The following is a 21,573-nucleotide window of genomic DNA, read 5'->3' as shown; positions in this document are numbered from 1 at the left end:
AGACCATCTTGGAACCCGAGGACACTCTTGTAAGGCCAGTAAGCTGTGACAACTATAGCACTGTGTTCCCCAACCAATGGTAGAATCTCCGTGACACCTCTCTTTCCCTCTGCATACTGCTCATTCAGGCTGTGCCTGAAGACTCATTAGGAATGTTCACCCCACATGCCTTGGCCACCTGTGGCACCTAGTGGTTTCCTTTCTTAGGGCTGAGAACTGCAGTGTCTTAGACCATATCTAAAGCAAGACTCACACAGTGCGCATGGAAAATGAAGAGCCAGTTTATTGAACAACTAAAGGGAGCAAAAATTGTGGATTGAGCTACATTTGTTACACAACAGGCAGGAAAGCCTACGGCATTCCAAATGTCTCCCTTCTCCCAGACAGAACAGGCTTGCGGGGGGCCAGGCTCGGGCTGCTGTCATGTACGTGTTGGACATCAGCGGAGTCCGGTTCAGAGAAGTCAGCAATTGCCTGCCTTAAAACCCTCCTGGTAAGAATGTCAGCACTCCTTCCCCCCATCCCTTTACAAACGGCCTACTTGTTTCCAAGTAGAAGACTTTTATCTTATCGGATCTGCTTTCTTTCCCTTTGACTTATGGCTGAACCAGCAGCTCTTGGAGCAACTGCATTCCTAGGTAAAAAACATGGGCCCAGCCAGAACATGCTTATTGAGAGCATACAAAAACCCTCAGATCTTCACATATACATAATTCCATTGGCTGTTTCTAGTCTCAGCAACTTCCTCCAGTGTTCCAGTTTCAGGTTGTGTTTACAGTTTTCTGGCAAGCCAATAATCCCAGAATGTTAGAAAAACACAGGCCATTTCTTGCTTATTGTGGTTGTTCTGGCAGTAGCAGCTACTACAAATGCGGAGAAATTCATGGGGAAATGGCAATGTCCCATTAAGGGGCGGCACTGCAATGAGCAGGACAGGTGTGCCACCAAGTTCTACTTCTGCAACAGAACACATATGTCTCCAGTACAAGCTTGTAAAAAAATACTTTAACAGAATATACTGTACAGAACTAGGATTTAACACGGTATATTACAATGCTAAAATATTTGTATAAATACTATACAGGCACAGAGTCACTCCATTAGAAAGGGCTCCCCGATGAGGCAATTAAAAACTGCTGTCAGCATGCCCAAAGAGGAAGTACTTCCACAGCAGGAACACGAACCGTGGTAACGGTGTGGATATCCACATGCTGCCAGAGGCGTAGTCACAGTCCCTACCGAGTACACCACAACAGGAGAATCTGAGCTACATGGTGAGGCTGGCCCAATTTAAAATTACATTTTCAGGTAACACTTTTGATAGGAATTTTAGCACTTTGAAAAACAGCTCTGTAGCCATTTCTTCTCTGAACTAATCAGCCATCCCTGACGGGTCCGAGCCTACTCGCTTCTTTTCCCCCTCTTTACATACCACACGCTTCCTCCATTGCATCCACATCCACTGACACACCCCACACCACACCATGTGTTCCTGTCACTTGCCACCTGTGTGTCCCATTGTGGTGAGTCACTGGTAGGCATTGAGTGCAAACAAGGCATGAGATGGAAGTACCCAGAGACCCAGCTCCAGTTCCAGTTCTGGGGGAGTGAACAAAGAGGCAGAGGAAGGTATGGCAGCGCGTGCATCCCGGTGCACTTGCATTCTGCCCCAGGAAGTGCCGTCTAATCTGGCATTTCGATATTTAATTTGGGAGGTGGGAGGACATACTTTCCAGGGCTTTGGGTGATAACTACCCTGGTCTTCTTTCGAAACAGAGGAGCAATTTTAGGAGGTTCTGGGACAGGGGTTTCTTCGGTTTCTTCGTTGTCTTCATGATGGAGGTCATAGGAAATGTTTCCGTATTCTCTCAAAAATGGGAAGAGTTCAAGCAGAAACTGACAGAAATCCTTGCGAATACCAAACCACCCTGAAAAAGAAGAATGTAGTTTTTCAAACACCAGCCTCCACTGCATTTCATGTTACTTTTCCTTCCTGAATGGGAAGTTTTATCCTGATGCCTTAGAAATGAAGCCTGAGCAAGGCCTAAGTACCCACTGAGGACAATAAGTCAGATCTGAGCTCCATGGTTCTCCAAGTAGGATTCCCAAAGCAGCTGGGATAGTGTACCTGGGGCCTTGGTAGAGGTGTGATCTTGACCCAACCCAGACCTCCCGAATCAGAACTGGTAGGTGGGATAGTCTGCTTTCACAGGCCCCCCTGGGGATTCTGACGGGTGCTCCAGCCTGAGGACTACTCTAGTGGGTCTCAAATACCTGTGACATCTAGACTCTGTCAACATCCTCTAACCTTTCCCGTCTGGGATGAACTCATGTATGACAAAGAATGTCACCCAAAGAAAGCATTTCCATCATCCTCTGGAATCCAGATGGATGGTGGGCATGTGTTGGTCCAGACCATGAGGTGGCCTGAGCTCATGGGGCCACCTCAGAGCTACTTCTCTTGAGGCCTGCTCTTCCTGTCTGTGGACCACAGGACTGTCAGCTCAGTGCTGGCTCTTCTAGGGGCACAACAATATCTCATTGACTTTCAGAAGGTTATGCTCAGGGGCTACATGCAAAGGAGCTCAGCCTAGTGAGGAAGGGACCCTCCTCAAAGACACTTTAAACCTGGGTATCAGCATTTGCAGGTGGAGAGGAGGAAAGAGCAAGCAGAGCACCACTGACAAAGCCTGGTGATGTCAGAAATGACACTGTGGAAAGCGAGAAGGAAACGGAACCTAGGAGGACTCCTGGGGTTCACTGAGCAATGTGGATTTTCACCTAATGCTCAGGAGCTCCTGAGAAGGACATATCTTGATCCTCCTGTGGCAGTAGACAAGACGGGGCTCTGAGAGGCTACCTGCCATGGTCAGTCCTACCTCAGATCACAGAGTGTACTGCTAGGGAGGCTGTGATGCAGGGTGGGAAAGCAAGGTTAACAGCACACCCTTCACTTGGAAGATTCCAGAGCTTTGTCAGTGCTAGCTAGCTTTCCCATGCAAACTCCTTAATCAGGACCCTCAGGCTCATCTTCTCATAGATCAAAGCCACACACACACCGACACATATATAGGTCAAGGTTTCTGAAATGCTGGTACATACAGTGGTTTCCTCCCTTCTGTCCAAATGTGGTTGCCATCAGAGTGACCAAGGAAAGCCAAAGGGGGACAAATATTGGGATACAAGAGAATGCGTTGTGGCCATCCAGTTTGTGAACCAGCAGGATCTAAGGAAAGAGAAACAGTTGAGGTTCTTTGATGCGACATCTGAAAACGGACGATGTCTGAAGCCAGAGCACCCCTCCTTTATCAGGTCTCATAAGGTGGAAAGTCAACTCCACAGGAGACCACAGAAACTCTCTACTCCAGGAGACACAAAATCCATCCACCTGCAGTTTCCAATGCCAGGACTGTTATGGAAAACTCCTGGTGTTGGTTCTGAGGAGTCAAGAACTTGGATATGAAAATACAACATCTAACTTTCTTTTTCTAGAAGATGACAATTTGATACATACAGAGATACATGTTAGCTAGAAAGGCACATTTCTCATGGCTAGCCCCCTCCCTCCAAAAGAAATGACATACTAATTTTATTGTCATTCTCTCTGGGCGTGGAGTTGGCTCGTGATTTCCAGGGAGAGTGGGTTACCCTCAGTTACACAGGGTGCTATCATAGAGAAGGGTGGCCTTCAGGGCCTCAGAAGTTCTGCTGTTGAAAGCTTACCTCAAAAGTAAGTAGAGGCACAACAATGGTCATCCAGCTCAGTGCCATTGTTATGTGTGTCCTTCGCTGTTCTGCAATCACATCCATGGAGCGCAGGAACAGGACAGACCACACAATGTAATAGAGGACCACCAGGCACAGAAAGGACATGAGAATCCATAGGGGGACACACACAACCTGAGGGAAGGAGAGAAGAGATGTCTTTCTGGTACTTTAGGTTGCACCTCAACATGTAAGGGGGGCAGAGTCAACCCTTGCTGGCTCTCTGCCATGAAGACACTGCTCCCCCATTAATCACTCTTGGGATAAAGAGCCTTGCAGCTGCTCTTCCTGGTGTATGATCTCACTCAGCCAGTACCGGCTCTGCCAGCACTACCCCCGTGCCCATACCCCTCCAGGGAAACAGGGCAGTGCTGCTACCCATGCACACTCACCCCATCTCCCTATGACGTGCCCTCTTCACACGCCATATCCCCATTCTGCTGATGGTACTCTGGCCAAAGACTGGGGAAAGTGCTCCCTGGAAGCTTCCACTGCCCAGGGAGCACAGGCCCTCTGTCAACTAGCACACTGGGTTCCTGCCACCTCTCCCAGGCAGGTTCTGTGTCTGTTGCTGTCACATCAGAAAGACCTCTTTCAATGCTTCCACAAGCTGCAGGCTAAGTCATGGGGGGGGTCTCATAATCTCTTCTTCCCTTGCACTGTCCCCTTGAATAACTGTCTTATCAAACAGCAAAAACGACTATTTTCTTTTGGTGTGCAGTTCTGAATTTTCACGTACATGTAATTCTGTGTAGCCCCAGGCAGGACATAGGATAGCTCCTTGACCCCACATGTCTCTCATGCTGTCCCTTCACTGGGTCACACCCATAACCCCTGCCAATCAGTCATCTGTTCTCTATCACTACATTTTTGTCTTTTCAAAAATGTGCTGCAGATAGAATCATACAGCATGTCACATTTGAGACTCCCGTCTCTCAATCGGCAGAATGTCTTTGAGATTCACCCAACCTGTGTGCAACAACAGGTTGTTCCTTGCCCTGGATGGATGTCCCACAGCCTGTTCATCCAGTCACCCATGGAAGAAGATTTGGGTGCTTTCCTATTTTTGGCTATCGCAAATAAAGGTGCTATCAACATTTGTGCACAGGTTTTTGTGTGGCTGTATGTTTTCACCTCTCTACGGGAAATACCCAGGATTGGCACTGCTGTGTCATATGGTAACAACACATTTAACATTTTAATTGCCAAACCATTTTCCAGAGTGCCTATCCAATTTGGGATCCCCCCACCCAGCATGTGTGAGTGTCCCCATCCTCCTGCACCCTCCCCAGCATGCTGTACTGTGGTACCTCAATCCAGGCTTTTACTTGCCTTTCCCTAATGGGTAACAGTGTCCTGTCCATGTGTTCATTCACTCTAATGTATGTCCTCTCTGCGAATGGTCTGTTCAGGTCTTTTGTCAATTTTTAAATTAGGTTTGGTTTTTAAGTTTTGAGAGTTCTTTAAATGTTTTTGATACGAGTTCTTAGTCAGACATGTGCTTTGCAAATATCGTCTCCTAGTCTGTGGCCTGTCTTTTCATTAATTTCATTTCGCTTTTGAGCTTCTTTTACGGATCATGCTGTTGGTGTCATTTCCAGGAACTCTTCACCTAACCATAAGTTGCAAAAATTTTCTCCTACGTTTTCTTCTAAATTCTTTGGCTTTATGTTTTCTTTTTTAAACCAATAACTTGAGTTGGTGTATGAATTTTAGTCCTCCTGAGTAGCTCGGAGTTCCTGATCATAGGTTTTGCTATAGAGTCTATGCACAACCTCTTCTCTGTGATCAGACTCTTATTCAGTGGCTTGCCCCTCGTGGATGGGATGTTAGTAGTTGTAACAGCCTCACTTGCTCTCTTGATCATTGTAGGAAACGTACAATTCTTATTTTTTTTATTGTACCTTACACTAAAATTTTGGTGTTACCAAGATTTGTTTCCTCCATGTCACAAGAGAAAATTTTAACCCAATTACCATTATCCAGATATAGTACCCTAAAGATACAGGGTGGATGCTTGATAATATTTTTTATTAGGAATATTTTTATCAAAAACTTTGGGGCAGAAGTGATGACTCTTGCCCTTATTCATTGTAGAGGCAACATATGTTCCTTTATTTTCTTCCCTGTCACCAAATCAATGTTTTGTTATATTTTACTTCCGTTTTTTTAAATGTAAATCATGTGCATTACAGAAAATGTCTTGTGTGCAAAAGTACACATCAAGCATCAGGGGGAAAAATACAGGCATGACCTCATCTCCTAAAGCAATGTAACTTTTCTGCCTTTATTCTCATCTTCTCTCTATGCATTAATAGTTGAAATCATAGTGCATTCTCTAATTTATAGCTTGCTATATATATATCTCCATCCATCCATCTATCCACATATCTATGCATAGTCAATGTTAACCAAACACTCATTAACTGAAGCCATAAGTTACAAGCATGACTTATACCTCACCCCTGGCAGGAGTAAAAACTGGCACAGCTTTTTTGAAAAGCAAATTGGCAGCACAGTTTGTATTTCAAAATCTCAAAAAGTTCCCACCCTGTGGCCCAGTAATAAATTTCTGGAGTCTTTCTAAAAAAAAACAATTAAAAAAATCAGGCAAAGACTTTTATGCACAAAAATATATCTTGCAGCATGATTTATAATTGTAAAATACTAGCAAACGACCTCAATATTCAAAAATAAGGGGATGATTTAGTAAATGCATTTGAAGAGTATTTTCCATCCATTAAACTTTAACAGTTCTGTTTTTAAAGACCTTTTATTTATATGGGAAAAGTTTATGATACAATGTTAGGATAAAAAAGCATGATACAAAATTATGTATGTGGCATGATCTCAACTACCTTTATGAAACAATAAACCCCAATGCAAGGAAACAGAAAACATTAACAATCTTATATCCCAGTAGATTATGGGTGATTATTATTCTGTTACCTATGCTTATCTGTCTTTTCCAAGTTTTCTACAATGAACATGAATTACTTTTATAATAATAATAAAAAAGTTTATTTAAGAATTTAAAAAGTTACATACAAGCCAGGGCCAGTGGATGATCTTGTCCAGCCTTAAGGCAATGAATATGAACTGGAGAATGTTGACAGAACACAGGATTTCTAACTAAAAATGAAGAGAAGAATCAGTTAAACAAAGTAAAAGCTGTATTCAATACCGCAATTATTTGTCTAACGCACTAAAAGGCGATGCAAATTATAATACGGTAAATGTTTTATTAAGTTACACTGAGACCACCTGATTTTCAGCACCAGAGGAGTGAAGTGATGCTGTGCCAAGGAGAAATCTGCCCCTGGCCTCTCGAGTCATCCCCTCTGCTCAGTGGGCTGCCCTGCCCTTTACACTCGCCCAGGCAATGACCTCATTTCCAGGCTCGCCAAGTACAGAGGCGATCCACAGTGGACTCCCCAAGCTTCCTTCCTGCCCCTATCCACAAACATCTCTATTCCTAACTATCCCTGTACTTCCTTCTTCTTGTACCCAGGACTCAGCCCTGCATTCCGCCCCTTCCTTTCTGGCTCCTTGGGGACCTGTCACATCAAGGCATCAATTATAGATTCATTACTGCATCTTTAACCTTGTCCATTCCACTGATCCTTCCCAGAAACACAAACAAGTTGAACTCATTTCCATTACAGACAAAACAACCCGAAGGCCAAATGAATCCACCCTTCCCCTTGATTCAGTATCCTTTCCTGCTCTAGCTCTTTCTGTTATATCAAGCTTTGTGAGACATCATGGATACTGAAGCCCTGCAGCCTCTCCTGCCATTCCAAGCTCCACACACCGTGATCCTGCCTCCACCCCCATGACCACCCAGCAACTGCTTTCATCAAGGCTACCAATAACCTCTGTAGTCTCAGACCACTTCAGTTCACATCCTACTGGGCGTCTCTGCAGCAAGATATTGCTGACCACTCCTTCCTCCTAAGGTCCCAGTGTGTAGTCTCCCCCACCTCCTGGTGCTCTGACAGTTGTTTTTCAGCCTCCTTTTCCTCTCCTTAAACAGTGATTATCCCCAGAGCCTTAAACTCAGTCTCCTCTCCCCACTAGAGAGACAGAGACACAAACACACATGTTTTCACTCACTTGCTCTGCCCTGGGGGTGGGGGACAAGAGATGTCATCCACACTCCTGGTTTGCATTTCCTCCTACTGGCTGGCTCTAATTTCTGTCTCCAACCTAGCCTTCATGCTGTGTCCCTAGACCCAGGTCTCCTTGAGGCACCTCAGATGAAGCCAGCCCCACACTGAGTTCAGTATTCCCGGTATGTTTAACCGTTTTGTTACCCTATCTCACCCCTTTTGATAGCCTCTCATCTCTCTGTAAGGCACCACAGTGGCCTAATTACCCAAACCGTGATAGCAGAAAACACCTTGCACTCCTCTCCCCACATTCTCCTATTCAGTCACCACATCCTGTCTTCTACCATCTAGACTTCTCTCGAATCCCCTGCATGCCACACCCCGATTACTATTGCTTAGTCAGGCCCTCCTCATCTCCAACCCCCCAAAACACTCCAATATCCCCTGACTAGCTTCCCAGCCTCCAGTCCTGGAGGCCCTCAGCTCCCCAATGCCCTCCAGACTGTCTGCGTTCTGCCTGCAGTGCTAGCTGCTCTTCAACAGCTCACCAGTGCCCACAGAAAAAAATCACATGAGGCCACTGGATCTGACCCAGAGCATCTCCAAAGTTCTGAGTTCATGGGCATTTAGTGACTCAGGAGTTCTTTTGTAGGCCTCTGGGCCAAATGAAGTACATAACGGTTCCATTGATTTAAGTAATTAGATCTAAATTAATTTAGTATTTGTGCCCTAAGTAGCCATCTTAAAAAAAAACTCACACAAATTGAAAGAAAATATTTTCATTTCATTCTTACCTAAGCATGACTAATTCCTGAGGGGACATGTGTGCCTGTTGGGTACTGCACCATTGCTCAAGACATTTCCACCCTCATCACGTGTTCTCAGCATGGATTTTTGTACAGTATTACCTTCTTATCACAACAACTGCCAACAACCCAGCTTCTTCTGTGACATCATCGCAAGGAATGTAATGGGACTTCATAACAAAACCATAAACTACTTGGAGCTAGTAGTTCACATAGTGTTCTCAGAGATGTCAGCTATCACTGCTTTTCCCTCAGACATATCCAGTGCGTCAGGGTGCCCCTGTCCAACAACACCATGGTGCCTGAGGCAGCTTGGCACATTCTTCGAGGACAGAGAATCTGGCCCCTACTCAGCCCAATCCATCTACTCAGCCTCCCTTTCGTCCAACTGCCACAATGCCCTTCTTTCCACTTTATGTTCCAAGCATATTTTTTTATTATGTTAAAATGCACACAACATAAAACTTACCATCTTGTATAGCTCGGTGGTATTAGACACTTAATACCACTTAAGTTGTGCAACCATCACCACCATCCGTCTCCAGAACTCTCTGTAGCTTGTAAAATTGTGCTTCACTCATATTTGAGCCACCATAGTGCACTCAGCACAAGAGATTTTCTCCTGCCTCGGCCTCTGTATGTGTTATTACTCTCTCTGCCTGGACAATATCATGTCCTCCCCTAGCTGTACAAGGCACCCTGGCCAATCCCGACTCCTTTCACATCTCTGTGTGAGCCTATCTCCAATCGCCCCTTAGCAAATGCAGGTACTCTTCCTCCTGCAACACAAGAACCAAGGGGGAGCTCAACTCTAGGCATGGTGCTGCTTCTCGTGGGTAGGAATGCCAAGAATATGAACAACTTACTTTCTATAACTCTGCATTAGGAAACTATAGCTTCATGCTCAGTACAGTCCTAGCCCTTGTATATGCTTTTTCTTTCTAAGAAACAAAATAACCCATTTTTAGTTTTCTTAAACTTCCTTCTCAGGCCCTTTCAGTGCTTTTAAACACTGCTCCCTTAGGGCATGTGCAGGGGTGCTACTGGGTCACGAAGACAGGGGGTGGGCACCTCCACTAGTATTTAGTGGGCAGAGGTCCTGCAACATATAGGCCAGTCCTGTTCAACAAAACATTTCCTATCCAGATGGCCAACTGCATATCCCAATCCCCCACTGAGAAATGCTGAACTAAATAAGTGATATCGATGCTGTTCAATCTTAGTGATTTTCTTTAATGTAACCTTTTGCAAATGATTTTAAATGCTTGGTTTTACTTTGTTTACTCAAGCAATAGAAAAGCATGCAAAACAGGAGAAGCATAAAGTAGAAAAGTAGGAATGACTGGGACAAAACTGCGCCTTTAATCAATATAGGGAATACAGATTCGGGTGAAGCTGGATACAGAGTCTGGAGCTAGAGGAGAAATCTGAATTTAGAACTGTGAATTTAGAAGATGACAGTGCACAAGTGGCAGTGGAGACAGAAAGTGTAACAACATATTCAGAGGAAGTGCACACAGTGAGGATAGAAAATGCCTAGGACTAGAATCCTAAGAAATAGCAACAGAGCCGAAGACAGGAGTGGCCAGATTGGTCCAAGGACCAGGAGTACCAGGAGCTACAGAGTGACCGGTGGACAGAATGAGGACTGAAGACGGCCTGCTAGGTTTGGCCAGAGGGTGCTCAGTGTCAGTTTTGGGGTATGCAGGGCTGAGCATAGAGTGTGAGGTCAGAACAGCAATATCTCAGGAAGGAAAGTGGCAACAGCCAGAGTACTGAGAAGGTTTTCTGCTGTCACTGTTTTCTCTTTCTGATGAGAGAGACCAAAGTTACTGGAGAGAGTGGGTAAGTGTAGGAGCAAATGCTTAGAGGAACCCCAAGCAGAGAGGTGCTGAAGCAGGGGTGTGACTGGCCTGCCCTAGGAGGGAAGATGGACCTGGGGAGGAGAGAGAACAGGCAAAGGTCTGGACTAATTCCTGGAGAACAGGGAGCAGGGAGGGGCACTGTGCAGAGATGGCCGGGGAGTGGGTTGCAGAGGGGCAAAGGGGGTCCAGCTCAGAGCTTCTCAACCTTGCTCTTATTACTGTCCTCCCAGGGTTCTTTTTAGACATTTCCTAATCACACTCCCTCATGAAATTTTAGTACCACTGGCCAGCAGCCAGTGGGGGCAGCGCAGAGAAGTGGCTGGGTTGTACGGCTTCGGGGAAGCGCAGGGAGGGTAAAGCAGGCTCTTAGGCGTGCTCTCCCTCCACAGTCCACCCAACTCCTCTCCCCAGCACCATAAGAACTGTTCTCCCTGTTCAATGCCAAGCCCTTGCTGGTGCTTGAGGCCTCATTCCCTCTGCTTCCCACAGGCCCTGGCTCCATCACCCTCCCTCTCCACAGCGCCTTCCTTTCAAGGTTAACCTGCCCTAAGCCACCCTCCACTCCCTTCCTGCCCAACTGGCATGTCCTTCTTCCACTTTTTACCCAAGCAGCTCAAAACAACGTGTCCACAGAGTGCATTTCTTCCCTGAACCCGTCTGTGCCAGGCTGCGGGCCCATGGGTTCCATGTGGTCCGGTGCGCATGATTTGGAGTTCAGCTGACTGAAATGGGATCCTGGCCCAGCCCAAATAAGCAGCCGAGAACAAATCACTTACCTTCTCTGGTAAGTGACAACTGCATGGGCTTCACGGGGCTGTTGTGAGTCTTTAATAAGATACTACTGCATGTGAAGGGCCTAGCCCAATGCCTGGCACATAGTAACCGCTCAATAAGTGTGATCTGCAATTACTTTTATTACTAGTGTTACTACTGCTTTTTAATTCATCTGTGTATCCTCTAGGTTTAGGCAAAAAGGGCTTGGTAAATTCTTGACAAATGTCTACCAAATGAATAAACAAACATACGGGCACATCAGGATGAGCTAGCCAGAGATCAGATACAGTTGTATCATGGGGTCTGAGGCAGTGTGGTGGTTAGTTTTACATGTCAACTTGGCTGGGCTATAATAGCCAGTTATTTAAGCAAACAGTAATCTAGGTATTGCTGTGAAGGTACTGACTTTAAGTAAAGGAGATGACCCTCGATAATGCAGTGGGTCTCTTCCAATCACTTAAAAGGTTTAAGAACAAAAACTGAGATTTCCTGGACAGGAAGAAATTCTGCCTCAAAACTGCAGCATCAACTCCTGCGGAGTCCCCAGCCCTCACAATCGCATGACCCAGCTCCTTAAAATGAATCTCCTTCTACAGGTATCTCCATCTACATCTGCATCTCTCCTATTGGTTCTGTTGCTGAGGAAAAGCCTGACAGATAGAGGTGGGCAGGGAAAGACGTGAAGCTAGAATGAGGCACATGGCCTGGGTGAAAAACCACTGTTTTAACTCAAAAAAGAGACACCTGGTTATTTTCATGGTCTTTTGTTTCCTTATATACCATGATTTAGGGTTAATGATCAATCTCTTCCTAACAACAGGCAAGGAATCTACATCACAATGACTGACCATTCTTAAATATACGAACACTCACCTCCAGTGACCTGTCATGTCGAAAGCCCCAAACACAAGCAGCGACGGAAACCGGGGAAACAAAGAACAGCGGCATGAAGACCAGGAGCCAGAAATGGTTGCCTCGCTCGATCCTGTCACAGACCAGCACTTCGAACATCAACAGGAGCAAGTGGATACCCACTGCAATTAGCATGGCTTTAAACTCCACACATGTTTCTCCTTCTGCTCTAAAAAGGGACAGAAGAAGAAGAAAAACACCCTCAGTTCAGAATCTCCATAACAAGCAAACGGTCCAGGACAAATAACTTATGTTGATTCTGTGACTCATATTTGTAACTTTGACAACAAATGAAGGAAATATCAGGTAGAAGGCTAACTTAATATTTAATAGGCGACCTTTCAAACATCAAAGAACTACTACATGACAAGAAATGAGCATTACAACAAAACCTACTTAAAAGTTTTAACTGTGTAAAGATATTCTCAGAAGTAATAGCTACAGTTATTATTTCCCTGACAGTGTACACTTTTGTTCATAACTTTAAATTCAATAATTTCCAAGATTATTCAGGCTGATTGCTTCTATCGCTAAAAACCGGCAAATATCCATTAAATTTCATGATTCTCATTTCTTAACAAATTAAAAACCATATAAAATCATATTTCCTGCAATGCTATAAAAATAACTCTAGCTTTATGAAAAAAAAGTGGGTTATATTTAAAGAAAATACAGTAACTACTGTTAGGTGCTATTCTAAATTGGAAATAAAAAGCACGAATGCTTTTATTTTCCTTGCTATTCCATGAGGATGAATTAACACCTGCAGATGAGAGAAGAGGAAAATAATTAAAATTTTTTAAACAAAATCAGTTTAATTAGCTGTCTGAGTATCATGCATAAACTTAACAGATTAACAACAGGAAAATAACAAGGCCGCTAAACAGGAAAATGCTTCATAATGCATCTGGAAGGCCTCTAATGTTCTATTTGAAATATGCATGAACATTTAGGTTATCTCTTGATGATACTGAGTTTAGGACACAGAAAAAATGCGGCCATTGGTTATTTCTCTAGTACCCAATAATGTTCCCTTGAATATCACTGACACATTTTAGAATGACTACATCTGTACACTCAATACGTTCAACTGCACACACATAGTTCCTACCCTTGCTCTAAAAGTCTTAAACCAAGAGAGAAAAGTTCAAATAGTGTTTAAATATCAATTAGTGGAACCTGAAATGTTCAGTGATTTAACTTTTCATTCTTTGAGTAGTAAATGTTATTAGATATCTGAAAATATCTCATAAAAAATATTTGCAGCCACAAGGTAATATTTTAAAAAAATCTAATACCATTAAACAGCTACACAAGAATGTCCCCTATCTGCCAAGACTCTTTGTGTGGCTATTTTAAGATCCTTAGAAATGTATGTGGTAATATATTTTATATGATCTTAATCTTATTTTCATGTCAATAACCAAGAATTAAACACGTTTTTCATATGAGCAGCTGCACGTGCTCCCCTCTTTCTTCCCACCTTCCTGGTGAAGGTTCACAACAGCTCTCCCTCTGAATTCCCCTTCCTTCCTTTCTGAAGTACCAGTACCTGTGAGAGAGAGAGAGAGGAGAGACTCTCACTGGCACCCGCAACTCCAAGCTACACACTGGAGTGAGCCAACTCCCTGCACTTTGACCAGCTGAGCCACCCAAGAAAGGTGCTGAGGAGCTGAAGGTAAAGGTCACAGGTCACACCTCTGCCTGGCCCCCAAAGGTCTCTGTTCTCATGCATAGCTTCTGAGCCTCATGTCTCTCCGTCCCAGGGACTCAGTTTCCTGGCCAAGCTACTTCCCCCACACACTACAAGATTGGGACAAGGGGAGCCCCAGTCTCAGGACTGAACTGGCGAAGGATATACCCTGATGACCAGAGCTAGAACTCTGGACAGTAGAATGACACCTACAAAACATGGTAGTTTCATACTTCCTAGTCTAGAGTGGCAGAAAAGTTCCATATTTTGCATGTATTTTAGATTACATAGGCTTTTGTGGGCCGGCTAGGAAATGAACCACCCAAAATAACACTGCTTTTGCAAAAAAGTGCATATCGAATACCTAAGTTTTAAAAAACAGTCTAGAACTCAGTTTGCCTATATTATAGTTCTTATAGAACCCTGGAGAAGTAGAAAATAAAACAGTCCTTACTTTATCTAAAGTGAAAAGCAAGGGACTGATGCTTCAGGATAGAGACCAATGGGTTTTATAAAGCAGTATTACCGATATTGGGGATTTCGTGCCCAGACTCCGGTTCCAACTGAGGCTCCAACAATGACCATTAACTTCCACAACCATATTGGTGCAAAAACAGCCCAGTAACTCCACTGAATGATGCCATCCAGACGAAGGGCCAGCAGCACAGAGAACAGCAGCAGACAGGCATAGATGAGGAATTTACTAGGGAGAAAAGTAAAATGATTAAAGAAGATTCACATTTACAAATATGTGATACTAAAATAGGGAGTAATAACAGCAGTATTTTTCAGCACATGAAGAGTCACTAATTCAACAATCATTTGCAGAAAAGTTTTATGTAGTTGACATACTGTGTTAGGGGATAAGGGAAACATAAAGACTAAAATCAGTTCCCTGCTTCAAAGGCTTACTGTAGGAGGGACTCCACACAGAAACATAATACAGCATGGTGTGTGCCATAACGGTGCTATAGGGCAGGATGTGATAGAAGCCCACAAGAGAACATATGGATTCTGTCTGGGGGCCCTGGGAAGCAGAGAGGTGGTGGCCCTGGAGCTGGTTCCAGAGGTTACATGGCAAGCTACCATGCAGGAAAGAATGTGAGGTGAGGAAGCATTCCAAGCAGAAGGAACTAGCCATACAAAGACACGGAGGCTGGAAAAGGCTGACATGTTCAGGATATGGTCAAGTTCTGTCACTGGCTAATTATTTAATTCTATTTTTTAAAAGGCTTCCATCTGCCATGTTCATATACAGTAACATTTTAATACATGTACTGTACTTTCTAAGACTGAATAAATTCATCTTTCTCTCTCTTTCATTTCACATGAAAGGGATTTCCTGAAGAGGATATTCTTAAAATATTAATTAGAGATTACATTATTGAGGAATTCCACTTCCATTTTTTTACATAGTAAGAGGAATGGGGTTTTCTTTCCCACCTTAAATAAGAAACTGGGCAAAATATGTGAAACAAGGTTTCAGATACTGGATAACATTAAGTGAAGGACTGTGATGGCAGAAAGAAAGAAAACAAAAAAAGTAAACTCTATTATTGCCCCAGCTTACCACTTGGAGGCAGTTTACATTAAATGTAAATGGTGTAAATACCAATTAAAGGTCAAAGATGGTCAGAATGGATTTAAAAAGCAAGACAACTATGTGCTGTCTATATGTAACTCACTTTATAAATAAAATCAGAGATAGATTAAAAGTAAAAAGACAGAAAATGTTTTACCAAGCAAACGTTAACCAAAAGAAAAGTTGGAGTGTCTATGTTAATATGTTTGTCTTCTATCGCTGCTGTAACAAATTGCCGCAAACTTAACAGCTTAAAACAATAGACATTTATTATCTCATAGTTGTGTATGTCAAAAGCCCAAACAGACTTAGTTAATTTCTCTGCTTAGAGCTTCATAAGGCTAAAATCAAGGTGTCTGTTGGTTTTTATTAGGGGACTCTGGGAGAAATCTGCTTCCAAGTTCACTCAAGGTTGTTGGCAATCTGGTTTCTTATCATAGGACTGAAAACCCAGTTTCTTTGCTGGCTGCCAGGTTGGGGCTGTCCTTAGGTCCCAGAGGTTTCTCTCTGATCCCTGCACACAGGCCTTTACATTTCAAAGCCAGAAACAGCATAGTGAATCTTCCTTATGCTTGGAATTCTTCTGACTTCTCCTTCTGCCATATTGCTCCTGCTTCCTGAGAAGGTTCTCTACTTTTAAAAGCGAATGTGATTAGATTGGATCCCCTGGCTAATCCAGGATACTATTCCCCTCTTAAAGTCCATAACTGTGGTAGGCAGAATTCTAAAGATGTTCCCCAAGATTCCTGTTCTTTGGTTATTCAATCAAACACAAATCTAGGCATTACCACGAAGGGACTCTGCAGATGGAATTATGGTTACTAATCAGCTGACCTTAAAATAGGGAGAATATTCCAAATTATCCAGGTGGGTCCAATGTAATTAGATGAGTGAGCCCTTAAAAGCAGAAGGTGGCATATGAGTAAGTCAGAGAAGAGGAAAGATGAGGCAGAAGGAGAAGTCAGAGAGATTTCGAACATGAGAACATGCCTTTGTTGGTTTTTAAGACAGAAGAAGGGATCCATGAGCCAAGCAAGGAATGCAGGCAGACTCTAAAAGCTGAGAATGACTCCTGGTTGATGGCCAGTATGGAAATGAGTCCCTGAGTCCTACAATCACAAGGAACTGAATTCTGACAACAACCTTAATGAGTTTGGAAGCAGATTAAACCCCAGGGCCTCCAAAAAGAAATACAGTAAATCCTCAGTTAACGTTGTTGATAGGTTCTGCAGCTTTCAGAAAAACAACATAAAACCACTTTTACCACAGGCTAACTGATGTAAAGAGTTACATGCTTACCTTACAGCATCTCATCAATGTTATCACGAAATGACGTTACTCGAGGACCTGCTGTACAGCCCTTTCAAAACTTTGATGTTGGCCTTGTGAGACTCTAAGCAGAAGACCCAAGCTGTGTTGTACCTGTACTTCTGACCTACAGAACTATGAAATAAATTTGTGTAGTTTTAAGACACTAAATCTGTGGTAATTTGTTATGAAAGCAATAGAAACCAATACTGTAAAATTAAACACATTTGCTAAGTCCCCTTTGCCACATCACACAGTCATAGGTTCCAGGGCTTAGGGCCTGAATCTTTTGGGGGGACACCCTGCCTACTGCAAAAAGATGACAAGGGGGTGGGGGGAATTTCTCAATTTATTTATGAGGCCAGCATTACCCTGATACCAAAACCTGACCAAGAAAGCAAACTACAAGGTATATTTTTGAACAAAGAAAATTGCCAGGGACAGATATAGGCAGTTCATAATGATAAACAGGTAGGCTGTAAATATTTATGTACCTAATAACATTTCAAAATACACATAGAAAATATGAATATTTAAAATATTAAGGAGAAATAGAAAAATCCACAATTATTATTGGAAATGAACACTTTTCAGTAAAAGGTAGAACACATAGAAAATTACTAAAGATATACAAGATGATAATAACACTATCAACCAACATGACCTAACTGATATTGATAAAACATTCCAGCAGAATATAAATTCCTTTCCAGTACACATGACACACTCACCAAGACAGACTGAATTCTGGACCATAAGACAAACCTCAATAAATTTAAAAGGATTGAAATCATACAAAGTATCTGAACACAATGAAATTAAACTAAAAATCAATAAAGAAGAGATCTGGAAAAGTCTCAAAAAACTTGTAAATTAAACGACACTCATTTAATAATCCATAGGTGAAAGAAAAAATCCACAAAGAAAATCTGAAAAATTCTAGACTAAATGAAAGTGAAAATACAAGATACCAAACTTGTGAGATGCCACTGAAACAGTACTTAATTAAGAGAAATTCATGGCATCAAATGCTTACATTAGAAAATATCTTCAGAAAATATGAAGAGAAGGAATTTTTTTGAAAAATAAACAGAAGGAAGAAAAGGATAAATAAAAAGCACAGAAATCGATAAAATACAGTAAAAAGACATGAGAGGAAAATCAATGCAACTAAAATCTGGTTCTTTTAAAAGATCAAGAAAATTGGTAAACCTATAGCCAGAATGATCAGGAAAAAGTAGACACGAATTACCAATACCAAGGATGAAAGAAGAGATATCACTACAAATCCTACAAACATTACAGGGATTAGAAGAGGATATTATGAACAACTTCAGGAAAGTAAATTATTTGAAAGACATTATCCAAAGTTCATACAAGAAGAAACAAATACTTTCATATCTCTATATTCATTAAAGAAACTGAAATTATAGTTAAAAATCCTTCTCATAAAGAAAATGTCAGGCTTTGACAATACCTGCCAAACACATAAGGAAGAAATAGCACCATTTTTTCACAAAACCTTGCAGAAAAAGATGACGAGGGGGTGGGGGGGTAATTTCTCAATTTATTTTATGAGGCCAGCATTACCCTGATACCAAAACCTGACCAAGAAAGCAAACTACAAACCAGTATCCTCCATGAATGTAGATGCGAAAAACCCTTTAAAACTTAAATAATTGAATCTAGTAATATATAAAAAAGGAAATTACATTATGATTAAGTATGGCTTTAGCCAGGATTACCAGCTTGGCTTAACATTTGAAATCCATTAATAAAATTCACAGTATTAAAAGAATGAAAAAGAAAAAAACATATGATTATCTCGATGGTTCCAGAAAAAACATTTGACATAATTTACTACTTATTCACAATAAAAGCTCTAAACACATTAGGAATGTATGTTTATCCATGAAAAACATACAGTTAACATGCTTAATGGTGAAAGACAATACTTTCACAAGACTGTAAACAAATGTGTCCACTTCGATAGATCTATTCAGATTGTACTGGAGGTCCTAGCCACAGTGAAAATACAGGAAAAAGAACTAAAAGGAATGAAGACTTGAAAGGAAGGAGCAAATCTGATATTTGCATACAACATATGACTGTCTCTGTAGAAGATCTTAAATCAGCTACTAAAAAAGCAATTAAATCTAATAATTGAATTTAGCAAAGTTGCAGGCTACAAAGTAAATGTACAAAAATTATTGTATTTTATATGCTAACAATGAGAAATTGAACATTGAACTTTTTAAAACTATCATTTACTGCAACTTTCCTATAAATCTAAAACTATCTTAAAATTAAGTTTATGAAAAAACTACTATTCACAACAGCATCAAAATATGAAATACTTAGAAGTAAATGTAACAAAATATGTGTAAGATTTGTACACTGAAACCTATCAAACACTACCAAGAAAAATTAAAGATCTCAATAAATGGAGAGATATACCACATTTATAGATCGGAAAATCAACATCATTAAGATTTATATCCTGTGTATTAGTTTCCTATGGGTCCTATAACAAATTACCACCTACAAGGGGGCTTAAAACAACACATTTATCCTCTTATAGTTTTGGAAGCCAGAGGTCCAAAATGGGTTTCACTGAGTTAAAATTAAGGTGTCAGCAGTACCTTGCTCTCTCCTGAACTAGAGGAGAATCCATTCCTTGCCTTTTCTAATTTCTAGAGCTGTATTCCTTGAACTCCTTGGGCCTCTTCCTCCATCATCAAAACCAGCAGTCCAGTATCTTCAAATCTCTTTCTCTGCTTCTATCACATTGTCTTCTCTTAACAGTATCTCCTGCCTCCTTCTTATATGGAAACCTATGACTTAAGGCCCACAGGGATAATCCAGGACATTCTCCCATCAAAAGATCTTTAACTTAATCACATATTTTTGCCATATATGGTAATTATTACCTTTTTGCCATAGAAGGTAATAGTCACAGGTTCCATGGTTTAAGAAGTGGATATCTTTGAGGTCCATTATTCAGTCTACCCCCTAATCAAATTATTCTAACAATTCAATGCAATCCCACTGAAAATCTGAGCAGCCTCTTCTATAGAAATTGACATACTAATTCTAAAAGTTATATGAAAACGCAAAGAACCTAGAATGGGCAAAACAATTGTGAGAAAGAACACAGTAGGAGAACCTATACTACATGCTTCTGAGGCTTACTATAAAGTGATAGTAATGAAGATGATGGTATTAGCACCAGGAAAGACATAGAGAACAGGACAGAGTCCAAAAACAGACCTGTACATACATGGTCAGTTTTTGACAAAGGTACCAAGGCAATTTAATGGAGAAATAATTGTGTTTCAGCAGATAGTGCTGAAATAACTAGATAGATGGAAAAAAATGCACCTAGACTCAATCTCACAGCATATAAAAAATTTACCTGAAATGGATCACAGACTTAAATGTAATTGCCAAAACTACAAAACGTCTAGAAAACACAAGGGGAAAAATAAATGCCACCTAAGGTTAGGTAAATATTTCTTAGATGGGATATAAAATTAGTCTTTTTCAAAATTAAGAACTCTTACTCTCTGAAAGACAATTTAAAAAATGAAAAGCCAAGCCACAAACTGGGAGAACATTTTCTGAAAACATATATCTTACAAAGTACCTGTATCCAGTATAAATAAAGGAGTTTTACAATTAAAAAATAAGAAAACAACCTGATTAAAATAGCAGAAAAATGAGAATAGATGCTCCATCAAAGAAGTCATACAAAAGGGAAATAAGCACATAAAAAGATACTTGATATTTTCATACGTTAAAGAAATGCAAATTAAAGCAACAATGAGATGAAACTACACACTCACCATGATGGCTAATATTAAAATGGTCAATTTTGACAATTGTTGCAAAGGATGTGAGACAACTGGAACCCTCATGCATCGCTTGTAGGAATGCAAAACAGTACAGACACTTTAGAAAATACTATTGCAATTTCTTATAAAGTACATATTTATTCTATGACCCAGCAATCCCATGCTGAGGTATTTACTCAAGAAAAAGAAAAACATATGTCTACTCAAACAACTGTATTTAAATGTTCGGAGCAGCTCTATTTATAGTAGCCACTGAAAACGACTCAAATGTCCATAAACTGGTGACCAGTTAAACCAATTGTGGTATATCTGTTCAATGGATTACTAATCAGCAGTAAAGAACTAGGGATACATGCAACAGCATGGACCAACCTCAAAAGCACCATGCTAAGTAAAATAGCTCAGACCAAAAACATAATATACTGTATGACTATACTTGTTTGACATTCTGGAAAAGGCAAAATTATGGATACAAAAAACACATCAGTGTGGTTACCAGTGGCTGTGCTGGGGGAAAAGCTGACTAAAAAGGGATAAGAGGGAGTATTTTTCAGCAGTGGAGCTATTTTTTCTCTTTCGATGGTGGTTACACAACTAATTAGGCTTAGTATGGTGTGTTGAAATTACATGAGAAGCTTTGTGAAATAAAGAATAATGTATTTGTATACATATACTCTGAATAGTAAAATGGGTGTTCTAGAGACTATTTGAAAATCACCAAGAGTTTACAGAGTTAAAGTTGCATATGTCTGTGCTTCCTATGAAACTTCTCCAGTGTTTCGGCATGAATTAGACTTTACCGCTTGCCATTTTATTCATTATATCCTTGCCAAGTGCACTGATATGTGTGTTAGAATGAATCACAAAGGTTTTATGAATATGGTGGTGAGTTAGGAAAAGAA

At 41.3% G+C, this 21,573-nt stretch overlaps 1 protein-coding gene across 3 annotated transcripts in view; it reads right to left on the bottom strand.

The window, feature by feature from the left end:
- Positions 1-263: 263 nt before the first annotated feature.
- TMEM185A (transmembrane protein 185A) overlaps positions 264-21,573 on the bottom strand; it is a 34,512-nt gene continuing 13,202 nt past the window's right edge. For all 3 annotated transcript variants that reach the window (XM_016136906.2, XM_016136908.2, XM_016136907.2), the window contains 6 exons: positions 14,454-14,630; positions 12,196-12,403; positions 6,814-6,897; positions 3,724-3,900; positions 3,103-3,226; positions 264-1,928 (listed from right to left, as the gene is read on the bottom strand). In XM_016136906.2, the coding sequence (XP_015992392.1) occupies positions 1,684-1,928; positions 3,103-3,226; positions 3,724-3,900; positions 6,814-6,897; positions 12,196-12,403; positions 14,454-14,630 (1,015 nt within the window). In that variant the 3' untranslated portion in view covers positions 264-1,683. The remainder of the gene's footprint in view (positions 1,929-3,102; positions 3,227-3,723; positions 3,901-6,813; positions 6,898-12,195; positions 12,404-14,453; positions 14,631-21,573) is intronic.

This window comes from Rousettus aegyptiacus, unplaced genomic scaffold, assembly GCF_014176215.1.
Source record: "Rousettus aegyptiacus isolate mRouAeg1 unplaced genomic scaffold, mRouAeg1.p scaffold_m13_p_9, whole genome shotgun sequence".
Taxonomy (NCBI): domain Eukaryota; kingdom Metazoa; phylum Chordata; class Mammalia; order Chiroptera; family Pteropodidae; genus Rousettus; species Rousettus aegyptiacus.
This window is presented reverse-complemented; position numbering and strand designations above follow the sequence as displayed.